This window comes from Rhagoletis pomonella, unplaced genomic scaffold (assembly GCF_013731165.1).
Source record: "Rhagoletis pomonella isolate Grant_MI unplaced genomic scaffold, Rhpom_1.0 Rhpom_scaffold_00447, whole genome shotgun sequence".
Classification (NCBI taxonomy): domain Eukaryota; kingdom Metazoa; phylum Arthropoda; class Insecta; order Diptera; family Tephritidae; genus Rhagoletis; species Rhagoletis pomonella.
This window is the reverse complement of record NW_023459001.1, coordinates 51,950-64,544: the sequence shown is the minus strand read 5'-3', so window position 1 is coordinate 64,544 and position 12,595 is coordinate 51,950. Positions and strand designations below refer to the sequence as shown.

Here is a 12,595-nt window from a genome sequence, read left to right as displayed (position 1 = left end):
AGATGAAGATGAAGATGAAGATGAAGATGAAGATGAAGATGAAGATGGGGATGACCTCAAAATAGCAGATCTTATTTTCTAACGCGTTAATTCTATGGGAAAATTTAACGCAGCATGCGGCACCTAGAATTATGGTAGAGAGGGGAGATTCTTAGAACTTCTTACCATTTTTAGCATCATTTCAATATCTATAATAACTCAGCTGCCATTGAGAATGTAATCAAGCTTTTCGCCATATTTAATTTAAGATCAAGGTACCACAAATTTATCGACGTTTTACATTTTTAACCATATTTTTATCATTAAGGTTTTTCTTTGCTCGCGTGCGTTAAATCACTCGAGTACACATGTGTAATTGAAATTTTATCATTACGTACATATGTATGTATGCACCTTACATACGTTTTAATTTTCCTCCTTTTTGCCTGTTTCTTACAGATAAATAAAAACTCGCAAGTACAATCGAAGAGCATCAACGGCGAACGCAAGCGCTGGATCCACGATCCCACAAGTGAGTATACAAACATACATATGTATGTATGTACCAAACGTATATGTATTTATATATTTTTTAAGTCATAAAAATGTGCACATGTGTATAAAAAGGTTATATAAATCTGTATGTTTACTACCCTGCAGCAAAATTTAAAAACATTCTGGCAAAGCATTAGTTCCACACTACTACGGGCTATTATTTTAAGCTGTGCTTCAATTTTGTGTGAAATGTCAGTTAGGCTACGCGGGCTGTCAAGGTTGCATATCGATGGCTGAGTGGAAGTTCAACCTATCGAAACGCCCCATCTTAGAAAATTTTTCAACAAACGCTCTATTTTAGAATTTGATTGAAAAACGCCCTATCTAAGAATTTGGTTAAAAAATGCCCTATCTCAACTGCCGATTCCTAAACGCCCCATCTCAGCACATTTTTAATGTATTTTCATTTGAGATAAAATTTCTGTAAACTTCTGAATAGGGCTTTCAAATTCTGAAGTAGGGCATTCTAGAAAAGTTTTCTGAAATTGGTCGTTATCGAACTGGTTGGCGAGATAGGTCCATCTTCCACTCAGCCATCGGAATGGGTTTTTTCTCATAGAAAAATTTTTATCCCAAATCTGTCCCAGCGGTATACAGTTCAGAACGAGTTCAAAAATTCTACAGAGGAGATCAACTGTGACCTGCTAGGACTTCGCTAACATAAAAATGACAATATAAATATTTGATTTGAGAGAAATGAAGAACCAGTATCGTCTCGGTTCAAGCTAGCTCGGCGCGAGTTCAGAATAAGTTAGCTTTGCTGCAGGGTGGCGAGTGTATGTGTTGTGCTTTGTTTTTGGCTGCAGTAATCATATATGTATGTTTTTTATGCGCGCACAAACGCAGCCATAAAGCCAGCAGGTGACCGCGATTTATTGCACGCGCTTTTATTTCATTCCCAACATATTAAGTGTCGGAGAGGAAGATGAGCTTGAAAAATGCACATCCTCTGTGCTGTGTGTGTGAGCGCGTATGTGATATGTACGTAAAAAGATATGGCGGATTAAAAAAATATTAAAGAGTGTTGTTTAAACGATGTTTACTTGAATATATTATTTTAATTAAATTAACGCGAGCAACGGAGTGAGATAGTACTATAGTGTAAATATTTCATGAGTTTTTAAAGACACAATGAAAGTTGGCATTTTTTTACTGATGATTTGCCAGTTCGACTGTGCGTTAATTTTCATTCATTTAACGAAACGGGTAGTTAACGTGAAAGTTGCAAAACTAGGATTTGCTAGAAATTATTCTTAGTTTTTTTTTTTTCAAAAGCAACCTGTAACCTCTAAAGCGACTTTGGCCGAGTCTAAAAAAGCATGCCAGTCCTTTCTCTTCTATGCCAACTGACGCCAATTGCAAAATCCAAGTGAATCCAAGTCCTGCTCCACCTGGTGTTTCCAATGCAGAGGATGCCTCCCTCTTTCTCTCTGTTAAAAGCATCGGCATCCGCGCACTGTGGTTCGGATCACAAATCTAGCTGGACGAAACTATTTAAACAAATACTCGTTGATGGATCTTTACACCACTTCTTACCTTACGAATCTGAAGTCACTTATCAAAAATTCAAAATGCCGGATCCAATATGGCGGACGAAAAAAAAAAAAAAATCGGTAGATTTCTGTGAAACTGGGTATCTGGGGGTTTTCTGGGTCGCTGATTACATATCTAAAGTCATTTACCAAAAATTCAAAATGCCGGATCCAATATGGCGGACGAAAATTAAAAAAAAATCGGTAGATTTCTATGTAACTGGGTTTCTGGGGGTTTTCTGGGTTGCTGATTACGAATCTAAAGTCATTTACTTAATTTACTTTATTTACTTCGAAACGAGCATTTTCATCAGATATTTCTTTCAATTTACTAATCACATAATCACGGAAACCTTGTTGTCTTTTAGAAGTTTCAGCAACACTTCTCCAAATGTCAAACAACTCACTTCTTAAGATTTTATTTACCATGAAATTTAAGATCACAGCAAGAAACACAAATAAATTTCAGAAAAAATTGTATAACAGCGCTTAAAGATTTGCATGCCTGTTGTGTAATTTTTTAATTTCAGAAAGGAGAAAATTCGCGAGTTACTATTTTTTTTTTTAACTCTAACATAACCAAAGTTTTTATAACTCCAAGTATTTTTCTGTTTTAACATACAACCCCTACCCCCCTCTCTCCCGTGGATCCACCACTGATCTTATATTTATATTCAGATACATTCCTGTTAATAATTACTTTTGAATTTTGAGATTTGACATACCGTCACTAAAATGTAAATATCTAAGCCAATTGGTTAGACTTGGTTGTCGAACTTACCCTCTGCATTTGCGAAGATGTAAAGAATAATATGCAAGTGGTTTTATAACGGCCTTCGGCGGCCTTTACTTTTCCTACTCTTTAATTTATTTTTTTAATTAATCAAAACGACGATTTTTCAGAATAAATTTGCTCTGAATCTATAGCGAAATTAATCTAATTTTTTTGTTTATAAAGTCAATTTGCAATTATGCAAATATCTGTGAGTGCAATTAGCAATCTTTTAAGTTAAATTTTAGCTTTTAAAATAGAGTTCTCAAATAGGCGGCGTTGACTTACCTTTTTTTGTTTGTTTTCATATGTTAATGTCTTTAATAAATGCAATTTCTATTTGAATGTATTGTCAGGAATGTATTCCAAGTACCATTAAGTATTTTAAAAACAAAAAAAATTTTGACTTTCGTCCAGCTAGATCTGCTATCCGAACCACTGTGCCGCGTTGAATACTTTCAGAGCTGTAGCGTTGCTGTCCATTTGAGCGGCATTACCTATCCAGCGTAGCCGCCGGATTTTAATTCGCTGCACTATGTCTATATCGTTATAAAGCTCCTACAGCTCATAGTTAAGTCGTCTGCGATATTTGCTATTGTCAAAATCTTACGTAAAATTTTCATCTCGATTACTCCAAGGGCCGCCTCATCGGATGTTGTCACTGTTAGGTTTAGTTTAGAATCATATCGTCGTTTAAAGTACAAATTAAAATTATAAATTATTTTCTAGAGATTAAAATTACTCTTATTTCAAAATGGCACTCTTTTTTATAAAGCAATTGCATTTCTGGCTAGTATATTTCAGGACGAATGAATAAGGATTGAGCCAAGAGCCTGTGTGAGCATATCCAATTTTTGGCGGCAAATGTCAGTTACGCGGTTTTGCAGAATGACGATACGTGGTTTAGTACTTTAAACGACGGTGGGAGACGGTGTAGTATAGTCTGCCATTTATATGAGTTTTTGGTGAAAAGGAAAAAATTATACAATTTAGTAGTCATATTGGGTTCCCCCATTTTCAATTTCAAAAATCTAATATCGGATTCTAAATCAGCGACTTCCAAAACCCCCAAAGACACCAAATCAATTTGGTTACTTCTCAGCTTTTGGCCAGCAAATAGTAGTCGCCAGACCATAGTGCACTGTAGGGACACGTAAACTTAATTTTGGGTCGTAGATAATGGAACTATGTGTGTATATACACTTTTTTTCCAAGATCGGATAATTTTCTCAAGATATCTTCATTTCAGGCTTGCATTCCAAATGACAAAAAAATTTAAATTTTAACATGAGAAATTTTTATCATAAACCATTACCAATATGTATCAGGGATGTGGCGAACATTTGCATTCGCATTCGTTAAGTGAATGATTCGCATCATCTTACGTATTCGCATTCGACATTCGCATTCGCATCAAATGATACGAATGTTTTGCGAATGCCAATGTGTACATGGGCAGAGAGTCCACTCTAACATTGTTGAAGTGGCTCTAACAGCCCGATTATCTGTACTTGTGATAAATAAAAAAATGTATAATTTGTAAATTTTTTATTATTTATTATTTATCAAGAATTGTAATTCTAGCACAGAAATGTTTATGTCATTCTTAACAATCGCATTCGCATTCCGATTCACAAATATGACATTCGAAACATCCCTAGTATGCATGAATACGGCCATGTACGTATGGCCATGGCGTATGAGTAATATTAATTCCTGCTCCTATTTCATACAAAAAATTATTGCACATTTTAAATTGACCATTCACCATCGATTTTTGTCGTTAGTAGCAAAAGAACAGGCTTTAATAAAAATCCGAAAAATTACAAAAGACTTTTGTTTTGATCTTTTCTTTGTTAGAGTTTGAATTTCTTTCTTATAAATATCTTGAGAAAATGGCCTAATCTGGAGAAACGGTAAACATGTCCATAATCTACGACGGTGTTTTTTGTATAGTTTCGAAACTTGAGATTATCGGTGCAGCGTAATTCTCTTAGTTCTAAATCAATTTAACTCACCTTAAGTTAAACAAAAAGAAACAAAATTTAGCGAGGTTTCAAGTACTTTTTCTAGGCGTGGAGGATAACGCTGCCGTGATTTGTCACTAGCCCGTCCTTTGAGCGTTAGTGAATTTATAATTAGTGAGCAGCTTATCCAGTGATTTCCATCAGTTTATGATAGTATAAGAAAGACAGCTATTGAACATATATTGCCAATGCACCAAGTGAGGTTTGAGATACTTTTTCTCGCCTTAAAGAGTTTTACGGGCTTGGAGGTCATATGTATTTATTTCAATTGGCTGACATATATTTTTATGAAGACCGACAAATATATATATTTTTTTTCAGTGTTTGGTCCAGTCGACTTTGTGGAGTCACGCATATTTTTGCTTGGTTGTCAATTAGTAGTAGTGGATTTTGAAAGCAAGCACCTCAACAAAACTACACACACAAACATATTTTTTTCTAAAGTTCGTACTAAAATATTTGGGTCGCGATGAACATAAATAGATTAATCATTCCCGATCTACGTTACTATAAACGCAGATTGAGTTAATGCAATCCTGGCTATACTATTTTTTCAAGTGCATTTAGCTTTCATTTCGATGCTGATAGTTGCAGGGTGTGCCACCATTTGACTAACGCCACGCCATCAGATATTGTACATATCTAACGAATTTTTTTGTGTCCCCAATATCAACTGAAATACATATGTACATATGTATATGCACATGTACACACATTTGCAATTTCATTTTCCGTACAATAAAGTTCAAAACCATTCGCGCAATAATGGCACTACAGCATTTTTTACTGGTTGGCGTTGGCGTGCAGGGCAAAATCGTGGAGAAATTGTTGCGTGTACCTGTTGTTGCGTTTACTGTTTCATCAATGACTTTGTTTGTGTAAATATGTATATATTTCCATATGTATCTATGAAATTGTGTGCAGTCGAGAGGCTGCCTATTGTGTAAAACTAAGTACATACATACATACGTAACGTACGGTACATAAAAAAAAGAGCGCACCGTTAAAGGCGCTTGGCAGCGTTGAAAAAAAGGATTCATTTGTTTGAGACAAAAAAATTAAATTACTAAAGTTATTTGTAGTGAGTCACGTAAAAGGTAAGTTAAAAAAAGTTTGTAATTGTCGAAAAGAGAAGACAGACAGACTGCAATAAAAAATGCTCGTTTCCTTGATTAAACTCCATTTGGATGCAACTTACTTTGTTTGTATGAATGTATTTGCATGTGTACGAGAATGTCTAGGCGTATGGGATGTGCTTCTATGCATTTAGCCTAAGTGTGCTTAAATGTAATTAAAACATAATTGCTTAATCCCTGAGACTATTATTTACTTATTAATTACTTTTTCTGTAACTCTCTCTCTTTACCGCCAGGTGACCTTTGTCGGCCGTTAAATTGCAAAAAACGTGAAATTTGCCTGTTGGAGGATGAGTACAGCGCAGTGTGCGTTTCGAAGCGTGACTTACACAAGAATCGGTGAGTTTATTTAGTACGAAAATTAAGTAAAAATAAATACACAAAATTACAAAGAACAAATACAGAAGGTGTAACGGTAAAATCGCATTTACTTACATGGATATACATGCGTAATTTATGCGGTTATTTTTTTTTTTATTCAGTTTACCAGCCAAGTGTGTACAACCACAATGTTATTCTTAATTTTAATTTATTGAAAAATTCTGTAATCCATCGGTTTTTGAACCGATTTTTTTTTTCTAAACTATCGCTGAAAAAATGCTTTACTTTTAGTTTTTGTACGTGAAAAATTAACTCATACCGTACTAAGCATTATTTTTTAAATAAAAACAAAAACATTGAAGCTAAGCATTCGGTATTTATTATTTTGAGCAAGAAATATCGATAAGTTTGTCTTAATACGCGAAGAAATTGTTTGTCCAGGACATAAGGTCTGCACTGTTCGCTCGATTGTCAATAAAGGTATCTCAAATAAAAGCGTTATTTTTTCAAGAAGAGTTGCCACCTTTTGAACAATTAAATTCCAATCATTTAATAATCAGTACCATTATAACTGCACCGTTCGGTCGATTGTCCAAAGTGAGGTGTCAAATAAAAGGTGTCAATAATAAGGTTTACTTTTTTGAAAAGAGTTGCCACCTTTTAAAAAATTCAAATTAAATAAAAAAAATCAATTATTACAAAATAGTTGTCAATCGGAACTTGCTTTACAAAGCTTAATTTCTTATCTTAACCATAGGAGATTGCCACCTGTTTAAAAAATCAAATTCATTTTAAATTAAGGGAGTTAGGTAAGAGAAATATGTATCATCATTTGTTTGCCGAACGAAAGGGGTTTCAGAAGGAGTCCGATCAGACCTTTTCCTGAGCCCGTCTTTAGACGAGAATGAAGAAAGCATATAGTGGACTTAGACAGAGTTGAGTAAGCTGCTAAAACAAAAAAAAAAAACAAAAAAAAACAGTGACGTTCGATTTTATTTTTATTTTTTTAGCAGTTTTCTGCAGTGGAAAAATATTTCGAATTACTAAATTCTGACACATAAGTAAACTAGGTGAAACCCAGATTTATTCGATTGAAAAAATCCGATTTACTCAGCATTCGAAAAATCAAAATTTCAAAAAACAGCCTAGAAATAAAAAAAGTGCTTGAAATCGGTTTGGAAAAACCGACTCAATCACCCTAATTGATGCATACGTATGTATGTATGTAGATTAGACTGCATCACTCCCAATACAAAAAAAAAATAAAAATCGGTACTGTTTTTCTATTGAAATTATAAAATCTATTTTATTTTAATCTGTTTTGTCTTCTGAGCGAACTTTTTACAAAAAGTTATTTATGAAACTATTTTTATTCATAAAAAAACTCCATTTTCGGAGGTATTTTCAAATTGGTCCAGTTCGCTTAAATCTTAATATTTTTCCGAAATATTTTGGTGGGACGTCTTAAAATACAATAAATTTTGTAGTCCCGGCGGAAAAACCGCCACTATTTTTGGTGATGCAGTCTAATGTGGATGTGTACATATGTATGTATATACATACATACACATATATTTATAAATTTATTTGTAAAGCCGTGCACACAACTCAATTAAAAAAGATCTGCCTACTTTACCGCAAACCCTCCGGCAAGCTATCCTTTTAATAACCCAATTGGCCACCTCACTATTATAAAATCAACTTGAACGCCCAACTTTTTACAACCCCTTGCCAAATCTATATTACACTTCAGTTACACACAAGTGGCTGCTCTTGCATAAAAAGTTTAATTACTCCTTTTTAACTCACCTTTATCCATCCTGAAGATGTCTAAAAGTCCCCTACACCATTAATCTCCCACACCCTCTGCCAATACACCGCCCGGCCCGCTGTTGGTGACCATTAGCCAACCATTCTATCCTCTAGCCTCCTCTGGACGACTCTAAGCTGTCCTGTACTGTTGTGATGTCGTTGCACTAATTATTTTTATCTGCTTTATCTTTCGTCACCGATCTGTAGTGATGAAATAATCACGAAAGCCAAGTACTTGGAAGAGGAGGCGGCTAAGCGACGCGCAAACAAGGACATCACCAACCACAACAATAACAACAACAATAACGACAATGACAATGATGATGAGGATGCAAAGAATTTTAGCTCCGATGAGGATTCCCGTGAGGATGATGTCTTTTATGAGAACAACAACACAGCCGGCGATAAGGACGACGACGAGGATGAAGAGTGAGTCCTATACACATGTACATATATATGTACATCATATATGTATGTAATAGAAAGCATAGACGAATGAAATTAGTGGAAATTATCTATAAATGACAGGGTTGGCCGCCATAGGATTAAAAATAAGATTTTCACATTTCATTAATTAACGTCAATTTTGAATGGTTGAATGGCTTAATCTTCGTTTGAGCTGGCCGCCTTAATGCACACTACATACAGCTGTGCGCTGAGAAAGTCAGAAGTGAAATGTGTGTGAATTGATGGCACGTGTCGGTCGCACATTTTTAGGTGGGTGGTGGGGGCGACTCCCGCATTCGTTCGTTAGTGTGAATGAGTTTATATGAGCATCATCGGCAGCAGTAAATACTAAATGTGTTTGAAAGTCTGGAAGGGTAAGTGATTTTGGTTTCGATAGCACACATGTACATATGTATGTATACATATGTATATGTGCAAATGCATATGTAGGGGCGTGAGTGTATTAAAGAACGCTTGTGGCCTATTTTCAAGTGGAAATGAATGGTTTGCCTGCTTTTCAACTTTTTTGTTGTATGGTCTCATGGCTGCGGTGGATGGCCTTAATAATAGCTTGACTCTGTGTTGTTAGTTATTCTGTGAAAAAGGTTAATAGAGACTTTAAAAACAGGTCACCTATGAAATAATGTTGTTAAGTTGCAAAAGATAGCTGTTTTATATATACACAAAAGTACAAATGAGATTAAGCGCCGCTATTGATTTTTGGGTGGCTTTTGATTTGAGCTTCTGCTTAATGAAAATAAACTACGGGTAGGTAATACATATCGCACATCCTCTGCAAAAGAGGCATAACTCAAAAATCAAATCTGAAAATCTAACTGCTTTTGTATAGTACAAATTCAGCGCAGTTAATATGAAAACAGGTAAATCAGTAGTTTTCTAGCTAGAGAATATATTGGTGCATTCATTGGAAATAAAGCCTACGGATTGATTTAAGCAAAATAACCGATTAATTTGTTTAATGGTTCCTCTCAAAATAAACCCGTTTTAAATATGTATTTGGATTAAAGAGTTATTTCCAATCCAATTTTTTGAACTTACTTAAAAAAAAATTTAAGAAACTTTAGTTGATTAATTAATTAATTAATTAGATTTCTTAGAAAGATTTTGGAGTATCCACTTTTGTAGCTCATTCAATTGTAGTATAATAAAGTGCTAGGACTTACGTGACGATTTTTATATATAAAGAAAATGGGCGTATCCTTCACAAAAAAAAAATTAAATTAATTTACCAAAAATCAACCGTAGGTCATAGCTACTGAGTAAAAATGTGTGAAGTGGGCCACCATTTTTGCGAGGGTCGAGCTTTTTTTGTGCAATTATGTGTATATGCTTCACAACGATAAAAGAAATATACAAGTTTCACAATTTTGCGAGATTCGAATTATTTCGGAAGTTATAGCTATTACGATTTTTCGAATTTGTTTAGATTTTAATTGTTTTCTCGCGATAGGTATTAAACATATTTTAAACAGTTGAGAATGATGGTGTTTTCTTCCCATTTTTGTTTTTTATTTTTTATATGGCCATAATTTATTTTTTATAAAAGTTTTTAATTTTCTTTTTAATATTACTGCCATTTCAATGGCTTTAAAATCACGTTTTGGGTTAATATTGTTGTACGTTCTGTTAGTAATTATTTGCAAAAAAAGAAAAAATTTCCTGCATTGCATCGAGACGAAAGTTATTCACGCTTGTCGCCCATTTTGTTTTTTTGTATATTTTGTATGTACCTTTGAGTTGATTGTCATTTCTGCTGCTATCCTCATAGCGAAAACCTCCGCTTGAAATGTGCTGCGCTGTTCCGGTAACCTTTCTGCCCGCTTGGCGTTCAGTTTCCGGCAGTATACTCCGGCACCAACTCCCGTTACCATTACAGAGCCATCCGTGAAAATGTTTAGGTATATACAGCTAGTTTTCATTCCTTGCTCCATGCCTCCTCTACAATCGTTTTGCGCGAAACCTTCGTTCCCAATTAATTCCTGCATAGGTGGAATTATATATTCTATGGTTAACAAAATTTGGACGTCGAACAAAACTCGATTAGCAGTGAAAACATTTCAGGTTATTCTTTATAACTATGCCGGAATTACTTCGCCAAATCATGATAGAAAAAAGAAGGTAGTTTCAATAAACAACTTTTTGATTGAAAAGCAGATTTTTGACAATTGCTCATATATGTGGGATTATGTATGAAATAGTTTTATTAACATTTACCTTTTAAATTAAAATCTTATCTTAAAAATGTTTAAATTTTACATTAAATACATATGATAACCACTTCGCAAAGACAATTTTTAGATTAGTAAAATTTTAGTGAGCATATCGCACACCTAAATCTAAAGTGCGATCAACTCAAAAAAAATAAAAAAAATGTTGGGCGATTTTTTTGCATAAATCAATTCATAGGACTTACATCCAATGGAAATATTTTTTCATCAATGATTAATACATTAACTAGAAAACTACCGTTATACCTGTTTTTGTATTAATTGCGTTGAATCTGTACGATCCACAAGCAGTTAAATTTCCCTATCTGAATTTTGAGTTAGCTCACTTTAGGTCTAGGTATACGATATATTGTCACTAAACACGAATAAAAGCGCGCTAGTGGTTTGTTTTGGCGAAAAAAAGGAACATAAAAAAATATTTTACAGAAAAAGCCGCTTAAGAAAAACTAGATTTATACCTGGCGAAGGTCTGTCACTCCAACATCATTCCCCAAAACCTCCTAAGGGAATTTACATACTGTTACACTCGCAAACATAGTTAACCGCGCCGTCAAATATTTTTAACGCGTCTTCCTTCGTTGTCGAATGTCATTTGATTATTTCACAACTTAGCTAGACCAGAGGGTCACGTTCTGCGTTATTGTGAAGTGATAAAAATAACACTTTCACATCGCAATAAGTGCCTTTTCTTTAACCTTTCATTTCGATTCACGATAGCGCATAACGGGAATTGAACCTCAGGACTATTACAGTTTTCTATAACGAAGATGCTCGTTTGTTATATACACATTTCGGTGTGAATTTAATATACATACATATATTTAGGTGCTTCACTATATGTCGTGTAAGTGTCGTATGTCGTAAAGTTTGAACGATGTCACAAACTGCTTAATTGTCAGGTAGTTATTATGGCGACGAATAAGTGGCAATGGAACTAACTTATTTTTTGCATCATGCGCCAAATTGCTTAAAGGGACAAAACAAAACAACAGCAGCAAATAGAGATATTGAAATGAAAGGCGAAGTCGATTCAAAAGATGATCAGTTTGTTCTTTTTTTGTTGATTTTCATTGAATAAAATTGATACTGCGAAACTACATTAACTACTTTTTTTTCAAATCTGTTTACGGTTGTTTAATTTTTTTGAATTTGTATACTACTTTTGTCCGAAAACAGATAGCTAGTAGGATTTGGTATACCTAAATAACTAGCTTATGTAGAATATCTCTGACATTTCAGATCCTCAGTTATAATAAAAAATATTCTAAATGCTCAATATTACTTCTACAGTTGCACCAAAGAAACTCGCTTTGACCTTGAAGGCACTTTACATGGTCAATCGAAAAAGGCACCAAACAAATGCCAACAACCCTAATACTACAATTCTAAAATATTTTTTAGCTTTCACCGCTGCACCAGAATAGTGTTTTTCATTTCAGGAATGGAATGTAGGCAAGCATGTATGTACGTTTTGTTGATTTTATTTTCATTTCACCAAACACGCGTGCATAGGTTCACTTATTGTTTTGCTACATATACAGATGTATCCTTACGCTAGCGTGTGCAAATGTATGTACATATGTATGTATGTACATATGTTTGTGCTTCCTTCGGCATGCTCTCGAACCTTATCGTCTGACCTAAACCCAAATTGCGTCCAAACACGCGATTACACTGTTGACCTCCTGTTCTTTATTTTTTGTTTTGTAGAGATCCCATGAGCCGTGGCCGAGTTGCTGCTGAACATAGGCAATAACAACAAAAA

At 34.5% G+C, this 12,595-nt stretch overlaps 1 protein-coding gene across 1 annotated transcript in view; it reads left to right on the top strand.

Moving 5' to 3' along the window:
• The first annotated feature begins 387 nt into the window (after nucleotides 1-387).
• LOC118750908 (proteoglycan Cow-like) overlaps nucleotides 388-12,595 on the top strand; it is a 51,865-nt gene continuing 39,657 nt past the window's right edge. The window contains exons 1-3 of the mRNA XM_036485650.1: nucleotides 388-511; nucleotides 6,238-6,340; nucleotides 8,342-8,563. Of these exons, the coding sequence (XP_036341543.1) occupies nucleotides 388-511; nucleotides 6,238-6,340; nucleotides 8,342-8,563 (449 nt within the window). The remainder of the gene's footprint in view (nucleotides 512-6,237; nucleotides 6,341-8,341; nucleotides 8,564-12,595) is intronic.